This window comes from Silurus meridionalis, chromosome 27 (genome assembly GCF_014805685.1).
Source record: "Silurus meridionalis isolate SWU-2019-XX chromosome 27, ASM1480568v1, whole genome shotgun sequence".
In the NCBI taxonomy this organism is placed as follows: Eukaryota; Metazoa; Chordata; class Actinopteri; order Siluriformes; family Siluridae; genus Silurus; species Silurus meridionalis.
The window spans coordinates 10,560,846-10,579,936 of NC_060910.1; the positions used below are offsets into that span (position 1 = coordinate 10,560,846).

A 19,091-nucleotide genomic window follows, 5' to 3' on the forward strand; every position below is an offset into this window, starting at 1 on the left:
ACAGATGAATGAGCTCCTGTAGCTGAAATTTCTGAAGAAGTAAATGCTGTACTTCAAATGCTGGACAGGTCAGGACTGTTTTGGCAGCAAATGGGTGACCAACACAATATAAGGTGGTTATAATGTTATGCCTGAATTTTTTTCAATGTTATATTTACAATATGCTTCAATATCACCTGCATGAAAGGGTTAAAAAAAAGTATTGATGCACTGCTGAAATAGACATTTCTCTTTTTTTTTTATCTTTATGTATATTTATAGTACATTTGACTTGTTTGGTAAGTCAAAGTAAAAAAAAAAAAAAGTCAGGCAGATTTCCTCTGCATGCTGCCATGTAAGTATGTAAGTAGGAGCTCCAGACTCCTGTGCTTGTATGAGTTCTCTCATGCATGTTTTGAAGGAAACCCCTTAGAAGAGCTGCAGCATCCTGCGTGCACGAGCTGTTTACGAAAACACACGATTTAGCACAGTCGTACTCGCGTTCCTTCTGTCTCCGGCATGCATTTTCACCTTAAAATAAACCCAATTGAATAAACGCACCAGTCAGACATTGTGCAGCAGAATCCGGACAGGTGACTGAGTCTCACTGAGAGCGCGTCCGTGAATTCCAGCACTTTCGACCAAGCGGTGAAAGTGTCCACCTCGAGAAGGCGAAAAGTCCCGCCCTGAAAGGCGCAAACCTTGAGATTGACGTGCTCTTCGACCAATCACAGAGAGATACAACTCCTATTTCCTGTTCGGTTACCAAATCAGAAATAGAAACATACCAAAAAAATAAATAAATAAATAATACAACTTCAACATGTCAAGGAAGGCTATGAACTGATAGGAGTCCTATTTCTACAGCTGAAACAATGCACTTAGATTTGTCACTTATTGAATTGTGAATCTCGGAAGGTAAACGAGTCTTGCGCTTCTTTTTTCTTTTGCAATAAGATATAAATATATTTAAAATAAAAAGTGTGAGTATGAAGCTAGTTTGTCAGGCTTGCATGCTAATGTAACTGTACAGAGACAGACGCAGCTAACACCAGGCTCCACTGCTAGCTTGTTGCAGCCTGTAGTAGAGGGTTCAGGGGAAATGGAGCTCTGTAGCTGGGCAGGACTGCGGGACAACTTTGGCGTCAATTTGGCCTTTTTGTATTACACACCTCCTATAAATAAGAACACAATGTTATATTTAAAGACACGCGGCTGGGTTTTGGGTTGCATTTGAAGCGCTGTGTTGAGATTTATACACGTAAACAATCCGGTTTGGAAACTTTTTTTCTTTTCCGGAGCTCAAAACTGCAATGGCGTGAAGGAGTGGGGCGGGGAGGCCATGATCATGACCCCGCTTCTTCTAGAACAATTTCTGTTTTACAGCTACAAGTTAATGCAGTTTTAAAAGGGAGTAATATGTAAACCCTGAGTTCCCCCTCACACACACACCAAAGTTTTCAATAACATGCGTGTTGTTTTTGGGGAGTGTAAACAACAACAACAACAACAACAACAACAACATGGGCACAGGGTAAATGCTCCTGAAAATCCAGTTTCATTTCCCACACATGAGATAATGCATGAAGAAAACATAATAAGGTGCTTATAATACATTCAAATGTAGTGCAAACGCATAGGAACTGACTGGACATTTCATGCAATTTTAGGGCAAGATTATATTTTATATATAAATATTATCTTGTAGGTTTTATGGATTTAAAATGTGACCTGAAGCCCTGCTAAACGTTTGATCATGTCTTCTCATGCAATTCTTACACACCGACATTGCTTTCTTTAATTTTGTTCATTAATAGTAAGTAAATGTTTACAAAACGTTTCATCTGTTTACTGACATGTAGGAGGACTAGGAGCAATAGACTTTACAGCTCGTAAACAGCAGCGTTTGTCCAGCGTCAGATCAGTTGCATTGTTATACAGTATTAATAAATGTCTTATAGAGATATAAGAAACAGTAAATATTGGACGATCTCTTACACCAGTGGTTTATTCATTTACAAAGTTACATTAGTTGTTATTATAGAAGTTACATTTGAATTATTATAGTTTTTGTCTGTTTAAACATTGACCAGATTTTAATATGTTCTGTCAATGGAAATTTATATATTTTGCAGTTCAACGGTTTTGGAGAAATCAGCCTTATAAGTAAAATTTAGATATGTAAAAACTATAGACTACTTGACATCTCGTGAACAGCGGTGTTGTTTGTAAAGCAAGTGTCAGTTCAGCTGCAACAAAATGTTAATAAATGTTTTATTAAGATATAATAGGCAGAAAATATTGGATGATCTCTTACACCAGTGACTTTATTTATTTACTAACAGCTACATTAGTTGTCATTGTAGAAGTTATTATTGAATTATTATAAATAGCCTTATGAGTAATATTTAGATATTTAAAAGTTTAAATGTATATATTTATAGTCTAATGCAATAGTAATTTAGTCAGCTTGTATATGTTTATGGATCAATGTAAAAACTTACAAATAGATTAGTTGTTATTATAGAATTTATTATTGAATTATTATAATTTCTTGTATGTTTATCAGATCATTAAATCAAGTAGGTTTAATCCTGACATTTAGATATTTCAATTTACAGTAATGTGTATGTACAATGCTCATTTTGTAGGTCACAATTCTTTATTTCTTCCTTATAGAATATATATATATATATATATATATATATATATATATATATATATATATATATATATATATATAAAACACATCTAAAGCAGAGAAGGCTAAGGGCCTTGCAGTGGCAGCTTGTTGGTGCTTGGGCTTGAACCCCCGACCTTCTAATCAGTAACCTAGAACCTTAACCTTTGACCTGCTGTTTGCATGAAACCGGTTCAAATCTGTATCAGTTTTTATATGAATGGAATTATGGAATTTTGTGTTAAATCTGATTATGGTGTAAATATGAAGCAATAAGTTGATTTTAAGTATTTGAATATAAATTGTACAGATGTCTCCATGTCTGATTTTAATAATAGTCTTCTCATACTGGCAAAACAATAGTGTTGATGTGTTAAAACATGAAATAAAATGTGACTTGTTGTGTAAATTACATACTATTGAATCAGTAACAAAAAAAAAAAAGAGTTGCATACTCAGACCCTGGTTGTAACATGAATACCCACATATTATTCACATTTTTTATTGTTCTGTCCACAGATTTACACTTGAGAAATGTCCACCCCAACTGATCCGTCAGTTGGAATGTCACACCCTGGTCCTTCCCCCGGTGCTGGCCTTTCACCAGGGCCCATTTTAGGCCCAAGTCCCGGACCAGGCCCCTCTCCAAGTTCTGTCCACAGCATGATGGGCCAAAGCCCAGGACCTCCTAGTGTACATGGCATACAGAGCCAGGGGTCTGGAGACTATTCTCAGGAGGGCATGCATCCCATGCACAAGGTAAGCAGAATACAAAGACGAAACACAAGATGAATTTTTTACTTTTCATGAGAATGGTTGCTTCAATTTAGCTTCTGACTTGTTTCAGCCGATTGAAGGAATGCATGAAAAGGGCATGGGAGAAGAAATGCACTATGGGCAGATCAAAGGTGTTGGCATGAGATCCCTGCACAGTGGTATGGGCCCACCGCAGAGTCCAATGGATCAGCACAGCCAAGGTTTGCTTTAGTGGAAATAGATACTCACCGGCAACAATCAATGTAGTTTAAAACCCTATTTTAAAAAAGTTGGCACATTGTGTAAAACAAAATGCAATGATTTGCAAATCAATGGGCTCATAAGCGCCTCCAGAGGTCAGTTTCTGTGAACACAGATTGCCATGTAATCCACAAATGTTGGTTAATCTCGATCATGTAAAGAAGAAGGCATACGTGAACATGATCTAGAAACACCACCATCCTATTTTTCACTTTTCCACTTTTTCACGTTTTCACTTTGCCTCAGTACATTTTAAAATTAGCTTTGGCCCAGAGATGATGGTGACATTTCTGGCTCATGCTCACAACGACAAACGAAGATTTCTGGAGGTGTTAATGAGTCCATGAGGTGATTTCTTTTTTTCTATTACAGAATCATGACTGTTTTAAATGCAGTGCTTCCTGAGGGCCTGAAAATCACGGGCACCCTCTCGAAGAGCTTCAGTTAGCTGACTGTGTTAAAAAGTTGAAACATTTAATCAGTTGCTGAATGTAGTCAGCCATGTGATACTGTCTACGCTTCAAGTAATTAATGTCAGTTAATTACATTAGGACCTTGCTATGAATCTGCTTCACAAGGGGAGAGTGTGAAGTTTCAATAAAGACGAGGTGCTGTCTTACAACACCGCCGGGTTTAAATCACACTGGAGTTTCTCAATTAACAAACTAGGTCATCGTTCTGAATTTCTGAGGCATACATTTTTATATATTGTGCTGTCTTGGGTATATCTGATCTTGAATCACTGTCCTTCATGGAAAGTATACAATAACAACCACCTTTTAAATATAATTATAAGTCTTTGTTATTGCTTGGGGACATTTTGAAGTACTTTATTTTGATAACCAGCATCCAATTTTTATCTAATGTCAGTTAGGTACTGTACTCTAATGACACTTTATATACCCTCAGTAAAGATCTGCTGTAAATTATTGACTCTATAATATTTACCCAACACGTGGCAATCAAAATCTCATATATGTCTATATGTAAATTTCTTTATAAATGTTCCTTTTTTTTTAGGATACATGTCACCTCACCCTTCCCCAATGGGCTCGGTACCTGAGCATGTGCCAAGTCCCATATCTGGAGGGGGTCCTACACCACCTCAGATGCCAATGGAGCCGCAGGCGATGGGGCAGCCGGGCCGTGGCCACTCAGCCTTCAGCCCTGTTCAGCTGCAGCAGCTCCGTGCACAGATACTTGCTTACAAAATCCTGGGTCGTGGGCAGCCTCTGCCTGAGAATCTGCAACTGGCTGTGCAGGGCAAGAGGAGCCTTCCCACAATGCAGCAGCAACCCGTGAACACTGGACCTTACAACAGGCCTCAAGGTGTGTACCAAGATTTGTTCAGTTCTTCAGTTCCAAATAGGAGCAAGATCACAGCAAAGTCAGTTGTCTAATTATATATAAAGGTTTTTGAATAATGTGCATTGATTACACTGCATTTGGCAAAAGAAAAGTTCAAAATAGTGTCTTTATTAAAAGCTCGAAGCACACCAGCAAGGTGATACTGTTGGGTTTTTATTTGCTAACTAACACTAATATCAGTTTTTGGGAAATATATAAATCGAATAATAATCATTTTTGGAAGATTTCCAAAAGTATCCAAGTATCTTTTTACCTTCTTATCATAGGTTGTGTTATGTTCACAGGTATGCCTGTGCCCCATGGAAGCCCTGCATCTGGCCCATGCCCCACTCCAGGCATGCAGACACATGCCCCAAGCACCGGGCCAAAACCATGGACAGAAGGTGAACCTGTGATGCTCTTCAATCTTACACAAACCTCTTTTTAACTGAGACTTTCCCCCGATATTAGAATTCTCTTTATTTACTGCTGTTTGATGTTGCCTTCAAAGGTGTTAAACCTTATATTGTTTTTTTTTTAAATATGTAGTGCTTTAGACTTGCTTCTAAAGATGTATTATTTGGTCAAACATCTCCGGAAATAGGTAGCAAGGATTTCAGTGCCAAAGTCACCCTGAAAGTCAAGGAAGTTCAAGTCAAAATACTAAATGTAGAACCATCGGTCATAAGTTGCCTTAATGCGGATTTCATAGCAAAGTCCTGAGGTCCACACTTATCATCAAAGTGATTTTTGTACCAGTCCCTATCAACATTTAAAGGATTTTGTAGGTACAGTAGTCATTCAACACTCTCACTCAGAGACAATTACACCAAGACCAAACAGATAAAGGTTCAGTAAAGTAAATTACCTATAAGTAATCTATAAGAATCCTGACCTAAAGCAGGAGTTCTTAACTGGTAATACAGGGTTTAGTTATAGACCTAACAAATGATTTCAGCCGACCAATTTGTGTCTTTAAAAAAAAACAAAAAAAAACTGTAGCAGTCCTGATACACATCATTTAAAAAAAAACAACCAACTTATTTTAACACATGCATTTATGTAGATCATTTAGCTGAAGGCAACCCACCAGATATCAAGGGTTAGAGGCATTAGGTCAGAAAGGGGAGCATTTTCACGAACAAAAATGGCAGCAAAAGACAATAAAAAAAAAATGTAATCAAGGGAAAAAGACTTCTGTTTAAGAGGTATAGCAATGTGATTAGTTTTGACTGAAGGGAACGTCCTTCTAGACACTAAAACAGCATCTTATTAGCATCTTGAAATGGATATTGAATACTTGGTAAAGAGAACAGCCTTCATTAAGCATTGTCACATGTACATTACAGCATAGTGATATTATTTTTTTCGCTTATCGGTGTGAATTTTTGGGGTCAGCTATTGTACAGCACCACTGGAGCACATGGTTTTAAGGGCCTTGCTTAAGGGCCACAGAGGGGCAGCTTGGCGATACTCGCAACTTTCTGATGAGCAACCCAGAGCTTTTACCATTGACTTGCCACCTCTCTAAGAAGTAGCATTCAGACAAAAAGGTACAGGTTTTGGATGTAATCATATTACAGATGAATTTTTTCTTAGTGGGTTTTTTGGCAACAACAGAATTAGGATTGTATTGTTTTTATGATTTATAATCACACTCTTTATTTTACTCAAATGTGGCTGGGTTCCCCTTTATAAATCTTACATTCTATAAAGCTGCTTTGAGACAATGTCCATTGTAAATGAACTTGAACTCAAACTTCAGCTTTCTTTTTGTATGTCTGCTTTATAAGCTTGATTGGTGAAGTGGTGCAGAAATAGTTGTCATAAAAGCAGGTTTGTGATCAGTTCTAGGGATGTTTTCTGTTATAGTTCATGGTGTCATGATTGTTTACCCTGCTTTGATTTTGTAACAGCTTCTTCATCACTGATTTTAGCTCAAGGTACTGAGGCCTGTAGCAGCTCCCAGAAGCTCCCAGTTCCAGTCCCTAGTGGCAGGCCCTCTCCTGCTCCTCCTCAGGCTCAAACACCTACACAGGCCATGCCCAGTACATCTCTCACACCACAACCCCAATCACAACCCCAAGGCCAGCAATCTCAGCAGCAACAAGGCCCTGGGCAGACCTCACTCATTATCCAGCTGCAGCAGAAGCAGAACCGCATCACACCCGTCCAGAAACCACAAGGCCTGGACCCAGCAGAGCTTCTGCAGGAGCGCGAGTACAGGTAAAATATACTCCAGGGTTCCATGGCTGTTAGTTACGTGTTTGTTAAAAAAAACAATAATCTTTTAATTATTCATTTAAATGTCAAAGAGCTAAAAAAAACTTTTATATATTAATTCCCTGAATGTGAGTTTTGATTGTTAATTATTGTGCAATCCAGTCTTTTTAAATGGCACTGTCTGTAACTCTTATAACCTGTCTGTAAATCATCTATTGGAGCATAGAGCATGTCTCCATTAGTGAGAAACCAGGTATACTTTATTGTTTATGGTCATTTTGATTGTTGTACACACATTACCACTGTGTGAATTAAAATAATTCTTTTGTCTGATGATAACTTGATGATTACTGAGTGAAGCTGCATGTCTTTAAGGTTTAAAAGGACGATTTATAAAAGTAAGATCTCACTAGTACAACAGGCTTTTATCTCAGATTCCATCAAATTGGAGACTCAGTAGTGTATTCTGAAAAAATAGCAGAATCTGCAAATACTAGTTGCCATTAATTTGAGGCATGGAAGTACTTTCTTTAATAGTGATTACATCCTGTTGATTCCTGTTGATTACATTAAGGTGTCCAGCAGCTGATGAAGCAGAAGGTGTATGATTGCTAAGGGGGTGACAGCAGGAAAATATATAGTTGCTTGTATATACTTAAAAAATATCCTAGCAATGTGAAAGGAGTGGTAGAAAGTGCAGCTCTGTAACTTTGATTTATATATATATATATATATATATATATATATATATATATATATATATATATATATATTTTTCTTAGTGGGTTTTGGCAACAACAGAATTAGGATTGTATTGTTTTTATGATTTATAATCACACTCTTTATTTTACTCAAATGTGGCTGGGTTCCCCTTTATAAATCTTACATTCTATAAAGCTGCTTTGAGACAATGTCCATTGTAAATGAACTTGAACTCAAACCTATGATTGCTAAGGGGAGACAGCAGGAAAATATATAGTTGCTTGTATATACTTAAAAAATATCCTAGCAATGTGAAAGGAGTGGTAGAAAGTGCAGCTCTGTAACTTTGATTTATATATATATATATATATATATATATATATATATATATATATTTCAAATTTATACAAATGCATGTTTATTATTATTAGAGAAAACATACTTAACATAGAGCATAAAGACAAAAAATCATCAGGATACCAAACAAACCTTTTACTTTGTTTCCACGCGGACGGTTTTGTGTGCATCATGGTGGATTTTGGTGTTTGATTTGAGACTTGGCGTGTCAGTAAAACAAATGTTCACTGATTAAAAAAGATTTTTTGGTGGAGTTTATTTATTTTTTTTATAACTGAGTAAAGAAAGGATGTGTGAATAAATGTGGGTTGCTTTGAACATTTTTATTTCACCTCTTATTAAATAATAATTATAATTTTTTAAATAAAATGGTCAAACAGAAATGCGTGAGTTAATAGAATTTGTGCCGTTAAAATGAATTTGCGTTAACGCATTAACATGTTCATTTTTAACAGGCCTAATATAGACCATTTTCCCCCGAAAATAAGACATACCCTGAATATAAGCCCTAGCATGATTTGAGATCGTCAGCCGGCATTAACAGTAGGACCATAGGTCTTTTGCAACATACAATGATGTATTGAATTATAAATATTAATATAATAATAATTATAGCAATATAATATTAGTATACTATAATATAACATTATTATAATACTATAATAATAATAATAATAATAATAATAATAACTATAATAATATAAAACAGATGACCAATCAGAGTACAGGTTGCATGAGGTTGAAAATATAAGACATTATACATGTCTAAAAGACGTGGTAGGGCTTATTTTCAGGGAATGTCTTATATTTTCAACCTCATATATATATATATATATATATATATATATATATATATATATATATATATACAGGTACATTTTCAGTATGGTTAGTTTGTTACTATTAAAATTTTTTAAGATCAACCGTTTAAATTTTTAAAGCTATTTTAAATAAAATCCTTGCTTGGTTAAATAATATATAAAATAATATTTATTATTTCATTAAAAAAGTATTGAATCACATAATGCAATACACATTTTATTATATTGATTAAATTGAGTAATCGAATAAATTGGCACAAATTAAATTGATTAAATAAAATGAAATAAATGGAAAACTTTTATTAAATATTTTAAATTTTTAGACCCTGTTTGGGCTACAAGATAACAACATTGGAACAAGTGAAGGAGGTCTGAATACTTTCCGAATGCATTGTATACATACTGACCTTTATTTACATTTGTGAAAGTTTCATGGACATTTTGTTGTATCCACTTTAGAATCCAGTGCTTATGAGAGAAAAATCACTGAACGCTGATTGCCGAGTAGAACCGACCAGTGGAAATCAAATTTTAAAAAGTGATCTGCTTTGTTTGTTTCCATCATCAGGTGGCTAGGTCTTAATAAAATTTTGATGAATAAAAATGGCCTAAGTCACTGTTTTAAGGGTTGTGTAACATATTGGTTGATTTGTGCATTACATGCAGACCCTATAATTTATGTTTCTTTGTTACAAGGTTGCAAGCCAGGATTGCTCATAGAATTCAAGAGCTGGAGAATTTGCCTGGGTCTCTGCCTCCTGACCTGAGAACTAAAGCAACAGTCGAGCTAAAGGCCTTGAGACTTCTAAATTTTCAACGACAGGTAAAGAATATTTATTAAAGTGTCATTGTGTCTTTAGTGTCTTTAACTATAGTAGGCCAATTTAAAGTTTTGGGGAAAATTAAATGGTGATGATTGTGGTATATAAATATGCTGTGGATATACAGACAACTTGGAACCAGCTCAGCATAAACAGGGGAATGGAGATAAGGGATTGAAACATTATAATTTAATTGAAAAATCACGTTGAAATTTCTTAATATGTTTAAATAAGCTCATTGTTCTAGTGTATTCCATCACTGTATATTTAGTTGTTTTACCTGCTGTATTACTCTTGAACTTGCTACATACTGTGCCAAAACTGCCATGGTGTTTGGTCTTGTACTGTTGCTTAAAGAGAAATGTACAGGAGCCCACAATTTTACACTCTTGTCATTTATAAATATAAATATAGAGGTTGTCTGGTACCTGGTATCCACTTGAATTGGGCTTCATTCATCATCTGGGTACTGTATATGGGAGACTGGTATTGTTTAATTGAAATTAGCTGCCTGGCCGTTTTGCCCAAATAGCCCAGGCATTACTTGAATGACTCTTAGACATTGCTGGGTATGGAATGTGATAGTATGTGAATTTCCATGATTAAGGCATCTTTGTATTTTTTAAAAGTGGATTTGCTGAGATTTATTTTTCTCCCACAAATAAACACACAATCAATCTCTCACAAAAGTAAGTACAGTCCTCCAATTTCACTCTCAAGGTACAATACTATAGAAACTTGGAAACTTGAAACTTGGATATATTTTAGAGTAGTCAATTTGCAGATTGTATAGCAGTACAGAAATTCTGTCCTCTAAAAATAACTCAACATACAGCCATTATTGTCTAAATATCTGCCAACAAAATTGAGTACACCCTCAGTGAACATGTCAAAACTGTGTCCAAAGTTTGAATATTTTTTTATCTCGCACTGCCTTGTTCCTCCTGGGCATGGAATTCACCAGAGCTGCACAGGTTGTTGCTGGGAACCTCTTCCACTCTTTCATAACGACATCACAGAGCTGCTGGATGTTAGACACATGGAGCTTCTCCACTTTCCTCTTGAGGATGCCCCACAGGTGCCTAATAGGGTTCAGGTCTTGGAGACACACTTGGCCACTGCATCACCTTCACCTTCAGCTTCCTCAGCAAGGCAGTTGTCATCTTCGTGGTGTGTTTTAGTTTTCGTTATTATGTTGGAAAACTGCCGTTTGGCCCAGTTTTTGAAGAAAGAGCATATTAAAATCAGCAGCAGAGCTTGTCTGTGAGAAAAAGAATCTGATTGGCCAATTAGCTTAGTGAATGAGCACATAAAACAAAATATAGAACAAGCTTGTGTCATTATATATATATATATATATATATATATATATATATATATATATATATATATATATATATATATATATAAAACTAGGCCTGAAACCATTCCTCAAGTAACTTGAGTAATTTGAATATTTATTTGCTTTGATGCTTTATGTAGTTTATTTAACTACATACGGAGCACTGTGTTTCCCCATGGACCATTATTACTGACACACCACCTGCTAAACTCTGGAGCGGTAAACACAGAAGACGCTGCAAAATGAAAAATGGAGGAACGGTGTTTCTAGTCCCGTTTTTTTGGTTGCTTTAAAATATGAACGACTAGGCTAACAGCGGAAGCTTATGTAATAACATGTGGCCAACTAATTAAGAGTATTAATTTAGTCCAGATTGAGTAGTGCACTATGGTAAATAAATTACATTTATTCACAGTCTAAGCTGCTTAGCTTCTATATGACTGTGATATTTTCTGGTATAACTGTGTGCCAATTTGTTTTGTGGATCCGGAGTTGACAAATATCAAACTGGTTTCATTGTTCATTTGCTTGTACAAATGTACCCACTTTCCCTCTCTGTCATTGCTGAGTGCCAGTCTGCATTATATCACTGGTTGAAATAACATTTTGCTCCAACCTGAAGTGTTCCAGGATGCCCATTAGGGGGAGCTCTTACTGCATTTAGACATTGCCTGTTGTAATGCACCCTGTAGTGGGTCTCTGCTAGGTTTGAAGCACATCAAATTAAAACATTTAAGACTTTTCTTGACTTTTTAAAATAGAGTTTTGAACTGAGTTGAAATTGACAAAGCAAAGCATATTATTAACCTTGACTCACAGCACTACCATCCTGTATTCCCTCAGCTTCGACAGGATGTCGTGGCTTGCATGCGCAAAGATACGACTTTGGAGACAGCACTGAATTCCAAAGCCTACAAGCGCAGTAAGAGGCAAACACTGAGAGAGGCACGCATGACTGAGAAGCTGGAGAAGCAGCAGAAAATTGAACAAGAGAGAAAGCGGCGTCAAAAACATCAGGTACACTAGTCAGACTCCTTGTGGAATAGAAACCTATGCATCAATTTCAACCTGCAAATTTTGTTCACTGCTCTTATATTTATTCATTTGACAGAAACCTTATTTAAAAGCAACTTACTCCTGAGTTGCACTGAGCTGCAGTTGCGTCACTGTATCACAGCATCACTCAACAGCTGTTGCTCTTTTAACCCATGCTATTTCAAGTGTTTTTTTTTCTTTGATATGATTGTACCAGTTTTAATAATACACACAGTATATGTTCATTTCAAGAATCGATATAAAATGGATAATGAATGGAAATAGATGCGTTAAAAAAACAAAAGAGATTGTTACACGTTCGTGTTTGCAACACCATCTTTTAGTAGACACACTTAATGGTCATGCATATGCCCGTTTATTTTCAGGAATACCTTAACAGCATCCTCCAGCATGCTAAAGACTTTAAGGAGTATCACCGATCAATCTCTGGAAAGATCCAGAAGTTGTCAAAGGCTGTGGCCACATGGCATACCAACACAGAGAGGGAGCAGAAGAAGGAGACAGAGAGAATCGAGAAAGAGAGAATGAGAAGGCTGATGGTTTGTTAGTGCTTGAACCATATTTTCAAGACTCTGTGTGAAAAACATCCAAAAGACATTTCTGAAATATCTGTTCTATTTAGGCAGAGGATGAAGAGGGCTACAGAAAGCTGATTGACCAGAAGAAGGACAAGCGCCTGGCCTATCTACTCCAGCAGACCGATGAGTACGTGGCCAACCTCACTACACTGGTCTATGAACACAAGGCTGCCCAGGCTGCCAAGGAAAAAAAGAAGAGGAAGAAGAAGAAGAAGGTGGATGGCCACATTTATTAGAATTAATATTTTTATGTGTTTTGTACAGTTATGCTGTAATGCAGGGAAGGACAAATAATACACTTATTAGCTAACCACTGGACAAGTCGATTCTGAAGAACATTTCTTCTAGTCCCGTATTTTGTTTGCTTTAAAATCTAAACAGTGGAAGCTGATGTAATAACACGTGGCCGACTAATCAAGTGCATAAATACAGAATAAGTAAAAAGTATAAACATTTGAGTTTGTTTATTATTGGTATTTTCTCTATATAACTGTGAGATTACTACATGTGGTGCTAGCAGGAGAGTTAGTAAGAGTTTTGCACTGCACTTTGTTTTGCTGGAGTTGGCCAGTGTTTCCACATACCTGCACGTTTCTCATTTTGAAAACGAGCTAATTCATCCACCTAGTGGAAAATTGTTCTTTGTCAGTTGGATCATACCTCTGCTGATGTTTGCATTGTAGATGTGAGATTCTGCAGCATTAAAAATGTGTTGCATCCCCAAAAGTGCATTATGATTAAATCCACCTTTTGCTTTTTGCATTTATTTCTCTTTCTCTGGTTGCTAAACGTACATGTCCTCCAGGCAACTATGAATAAAAAAAATCTAAGGGCCCAGACACAAAATCTGGTTACCTGGTCTAGTGATTTGTCCACCCCTGTATTACAAATTAATGACTGCATAAATGGCTGTTGAAGGCTTGTAATTCAATTAAAGCACAATAAATTGTGCATTTTTATCACATGTAGATGCTGTAATATACTAAAGCAATGATTGTGAGTTGATTGAAGATCTCTCAGTAAATCTTTTGTCATTGAAAACCCTTTAGAAGGAAGATGGAGAAACTGAGGGGCTTGGAACAATTGGACCTGACGGGGAGGTGAATGAAATCCATGCAGCGGCACACTGCTTATATATTACTATTGTAAAACAGCAGCTATCAGCATTCAGCAGTCACTCATACAAATGCTGTTGTGTATTGATTCCAACAGCCCATTGATGAGAGCAGTCAGATGAGTGAGCTCCCCGTCAAGGTCATTCAGACAGAGACCGGAAGGGTACTACAGGGCACAGACGCTCCCAAGTCTAGCCAACTGGAGGCCTGGCTTGAGATGAATCCTGGGTGAGACTCTCCCTTCTCATTACTCTTTGTTTTTGATTTGTTGACATTAGCGGTCGACCGATTCATCGGTTTTGCCGATTAATCAGCGCCGGTATTTGATTGCTAGAACCGGATATCGGGAAAAATCCAAAAATGCTGTTTATTTACGGTATCTTTTTTATTTATTTTGGATGCAGCTGTTGTTGTTTTTTGAAGAGTTACTTTCTATTACAGTTTCAATGCATTCCTTTTATGTTCCATAGTATTTATTAATATAATTAATTTATTCATATTCATTTGATTTAGCACATTTTAATGGTTCAGTACTGCCTTTAAAAAATATATATTTTTTGTAATACATTCAGTAATATATTATATGGAGTGTTATCGGTTGATTAATTGTTTAACGGCAAGTACGTTCCAGCCTAGCTATCAGTACCGGTAAAGTCCACTTTCGGTCGACCTCTAGTTAACAAAACTGAGAATTTATCGCAATACATCGAATTTTGTATGCATTTTATCTGACTGTTATTGCAGAGAATTTATGTAAATTGAACAATTATTTTTGATTTTGATTCATTTGTGAACAGACAAATTTTTTTTTGGGATATAAACAAAGATGGATAGAAATACTGGCCCAAGCACTTATCTGTCATGTATACCTTTCTTAACGTAGGTATGAAGTGGCCCCAAGGTCGGACAGTGAAGAGAGCGGTTCGGAGTTTGAAGAGGAGGTTAGCACTCTCTTTTTCTTCCTCTCATTAAATCTCAAAGTTCAAATGGTCTATTGAGTCATCCACACACAGCCGCACACACATAGGAACCCTTTTGTCTGTTTTTCAGCAACATCACCCATTACTCCACTTTTTATTCCTGTCATTTAAAAAAAAACTGCTTTGCTCTTTTCTCTCATGATATTCATCAAACCAATAGACATACGGTATTTCCTTTTCTTGACTACACAGGACGATGAAGAATTGGTCTCCCGAGCAGAATTAGAAGATAAGAAAGTGATTGATCCTAATAACGAAGAGGTGTTTGAAACAGCAGCAAAGCACATCATAGAGTATGCAACCTATTTTTCATTTATTCATTCATTTATAGTGGCTGATTTTCTCTTTTGCCTGCTTTTTGCTGTCTGTTTAATGATTTTTTTCTGTTATACTCCCCATGGATTTGATTAATTTGTATGTCAGGACAAGTACAGTATATGCAAAGTCATAAGCTCTTTTCCTTAATTAAATAGTACAGACCTTATTTGTCATCTGTAGATCTGCCAAGCAAGATGTGGATGACGAGTACAGCGTCCAGGCAGGAGATACCAGTTCACAGTCTTATTATGGAGTAGCCCATGCTGTCATTGAGAGGGTGGAAAAGCAGTCATCCTTATTGATCAACGGCACACTTAAGCAGTACCAGGTAAAATGCACGCAGAGCATTTTAACAGCTAATAAGAACCCGAACACTGTGGGTGCTCTTTGGGTACAAACTGATTTTTAGTAATGTAAAAAATTTTTACAAAAATGAGTCTGTGTACATAGTGCAAATGAACCTTTTTGGAAAATTACATTTTACACATTAAGGCCTTCAGTAGATAAGTTGTGTCAAATTTAAATATTCCTGGTTTGTATACCTGGTATACAAACATATCGTATGGATGCTTCAGCAGATTTTAAGCCTACTTCAGGACATGGACAAGGATTTCTAACAAAATATTAATCAGGCAAACTTTACTTGACATCAGATTCAGTAAGAGGACTGTGTAGACACCACATCATTGTTGTCATTGTTAACATAATGAATGTGGGCTTTTAAATTCACGTTCACCTGGAGGTTAAGGTATGCAGCCCGCACGGTGATCACTCTGTGTCAATTTCCACTTTACACTGAACGTAATGTAGTCAGAGCTTTCACTCTAATATTTTGTGATCCATTATTATGGATATTATTATGTTACTATTGTATATGAATAATTCGGTGTTAATACACTGACATTTTCCCTGCTTTGCATAATAACAGCTAGAAACTGCAAACGACCTCCTAATATTTAGGGAAATTATCATATAGGGTCATTTATTCATGTCTGCACTGTGTTCTCTACAATACATTTTAAGGTACAGTTATATAGCAGAAAAGTCTGGTATTAATCTCTTCTAGAAAATGTAAAAAAAAAATTCTAAATAATTAAAAAGTGAGGATTTTAATTTAAGATTCTTTTTTTTCAAATATGGTCTTTATTCACATTTAAAGAGAACTTAAAGTCTGCATAAAGGCTGTAATTAATTGTTAAATAAAGTGTGGCAGGACAAATTCAGGTGCTAAAAACATATAGCAGTCATATACTTTGCTGTGAGATCTTGCAGTCATAGTAGGTCTACACAAGCTTCTATTGTGATACAGCATACTGAACTAAAGCAAAAATTGTATAGAAAACACAGGAACCAGGGGCAGATTTGCAAAATTTAATTACCCATGAATACTACATTCTGTCCTATCACACCCCTGAAAGCTGCAGCTTAGTTTAGGATTTTATTGTAGAGAAATTTATTAGATTTTTTTATCAACTTTTCTTTTGATTGCTTATGTACCTCCCTGACCAGAAATCTAAGCTTTTGAGAGGTTCATGGATTTAAATTTTGCTTTAAAATGCTTCATCGGGTAATTTTAGTCATGAGTGGAGTTGAGATCTGATCTTGAAACCTTTTGCTGAACTGTTTTTTTTTCTTACTGAACTCTATTCAGTGGAACTTTGACAATCGCGACCACTTTTCATTCGGAATTGGACTAAAAGTAACGTGCGAAAAATCTGTAGTTCGCGAGAAGCCGCGAGTGGTTTGAAAGTTTGGAGTAACAATTCAAAACAGAGTTTGTACTAATAAATTACATAGAAATTATTTAATTTTTGTTATTCATTTAAAGTAGTAAATAAAACATTTATGATGAATAATTCACAATTTTTGTTGAGTTTACAGTACAGTACAGTACATGTACAATTCCTCTTGAAAAAGGAACCATCAAAAGGAGAGAGTTAAAACCTCGTAGAGCGTAACCCCCGCGAGTTCCGGAGGTTGCACTGTATTTCGAATGAATACATTTTCATAGCAATTTCATGAAGTAAAAAAAAAAGTTATTCTTTTTTGCATGTTTTGCAATTGATTTTTACTCTGCAGTGGATGGAGCTAAATAGACAATTGTCAGCTTTGTGTGGTTTTAAAGAAGAAATATCACAAACCTTTATTTCAAGATATAGCAATAAACTAAAGAGCTAATGTATGAATTATTGTTTATTTTGTTCATGTAAATAAAACAGTATGGCTGAACATTATTAAAAGAAAGATGTAAATATACAGTTTGCCAAAAATTAACACTTGTTTTTTTTTCTCCCTGGTTAGATCCAGGGCCTAGAGTGGATGGTGTCCCTGTACAACAATAACCTAAATGGCATACTGGCAGATGAGATGGGGCTGGGGAAGACCATCCAAACCATTGCACTTCTCACGTACCTAATGGAAAACAAGAGACTTAATGGTCCTTATCTGATCATCGTGCCATTGTCGTAAGTTACATGCTGACAGACAGACCATGCTTGGTTAACGCATAATGGAACTACAAATAAGATAATGAGGGATATAAATAAATGGCAAAGGATTTTACTGGCTCATTAAACATCAACACAGTTTTAGGGGCGGGAAAAAAAAACGATCAATACATGTGCGGTATATATTCCTGCTCACTACTTCCCTTATATGATTTTATCATATAAACTAAAATAAAATCTCTCAGTTTACATATTTGAAGAAATAAAATAATTCAAATACTCAAATTTAATTATGCATAATTTGAATAAGCACTTGTTTCTAATCAGCTTCTTACTATTTTTAATAATAGGGAGCTTCAGTGTGATTTGCCAAGAGACAGGATAGCTGCATGCTTTCATACCAGCCAAATAGGAGGCACAAATGATCTTTGATTGGGGACAAAATTAAGTGATTAAACAAGTGGAATCAGGTGTGAGTCCTGCCTGGTTGGAATGAAAGCCTGCAGCCATAACGATCTTCGTTGGATAAGATTGAAGGCCCCTGATCTAGCATTGTTAGTGAAGTGCAAATAAAAGAATGTCGGTCTGTTCAGTTTTCTGGACAGTTTTTAATTACTTCCATTTCTTTCTGACCACTTTTATACAGAAACTATATATATATTTTTCCAGGTTATGTAGCCTCTAGCTGCTTCTAGTTACCAGCATTAGAGGAATTTCCAAATCAGTAAGGAAAATGTTATAGTATAAAGTTTAGTTTTACAGCTTAGTGTTGTTATAAAGACAACCTTTGTATCTGAATTGGAACCCTACTGAAAACCTGGGACCTGAATCAAAGAGGTTGACAATGCACAAAATGATTTCACAGGAGGAGTCCCAAGTAGCATGGGGCGAATGCAAATGCAGAATAACATTAATGGAGTAAAAAACTAAAAAACAGAACCAAGGGGCTATGCAAAGGGTAGGAAAGGCTACAAGAAACTTGAACATTGAGAACCAAGTCACAGAGAACCGTACAAATTCAACAACAAAGAAGGGAAAACATGAATCTGGAAGAGGAATTGTCCAAAGTAGCTATGACGGACTCATTTCTGCTTGATGATGCCTGCCATGAGTCATGCTCTTAAAATATCTTACAAGGTTAAAGGCATTCGTAGAGAAACATGGGTCTGATCCATAAAAACAATTTCAAGTATGTTTAAATACACAAAGAAACGTTTCATGGAGTGGACCTTCATCCCTGTATAAATGTCTTTAACTTTTAGTATTATTAGTGCATCATCAACAATTTAACTTGTGCATGAGAACAGC

The 19,091-nt window shown here is 36.0% G+C and overlaps 1 protein-coding gene across 4 annotated transcripts in view; it reads left to right on the forward strand.

Annotated features, from left to right (window-relative positions):
- The first annotated feature begins 767 nt into the window (after positions 1-767).
- Positions 768-19,091, forward strand: part of smarca2 (SWI/SNF related, matrix associated, actin dependent regulator of chromatin, subfamily a, member 2) — a 44,919-nt gene continuing 26,595 nt past the window's right edge. For all 4 annotated transcript variants that reach the window (XM_046841279.1, XM_046841280.1, XM_046841281.1 and 1 more), the window contains exons 1-16: positions 768-897; positions 3,179-3,418; positions 3,507-3,636; positions 4,697-5,005; positions 5,329-5,427; positions 6,961-7,249; positions 9,823-9,949; positions 12,133-12,306; positions 12,711-12,884; positions 12,968-13,138; positions 13,973-14,023; positions 14,136-14,266; positions 14,922-14,979; positions 15,211-15,311; positions 15,517-15,664; positions 17,638-17,801. In XM_046841279.1, coding sequence (XP_046697235.1) covers positions 3,194-3,418; positions 3,507-3,636; positions 4,697-5,005; positions 5,329-5,427; positions 6,961-7,249; positions 9,823-9,949; positions 12,133-12,306; positions 12,711-12,884; positions 12,968-13,138; positions 13,973-14,023; positions 14,136-14,266; positions 14,922-14,979; positions 15,211-15,311; positions 15,517-15,664; positions 17,638-17,801 — 2,351 coding nt within the window. In that variant the 5' untranslated portion in view covers positions 768-897; positions 3,179-3,193. The remainder of the gene's footprint in view (positions 898-3,178; positions 3,419-3,506; positions 3,637-4,696; positions 5,006-5,328; positions 5,428-6,960; positions 7,250-9,822; positions 9,950-12,132; positions 12,307-12,710; positions 12,885-12,967; positions 13,139-13,972; positions 14,024-14,135; positions 14,267-14,921; positions 14,980-15,210; positions 15,312-15,516; positions 15,665-17,637; positions 17,802-19,091) is intronic.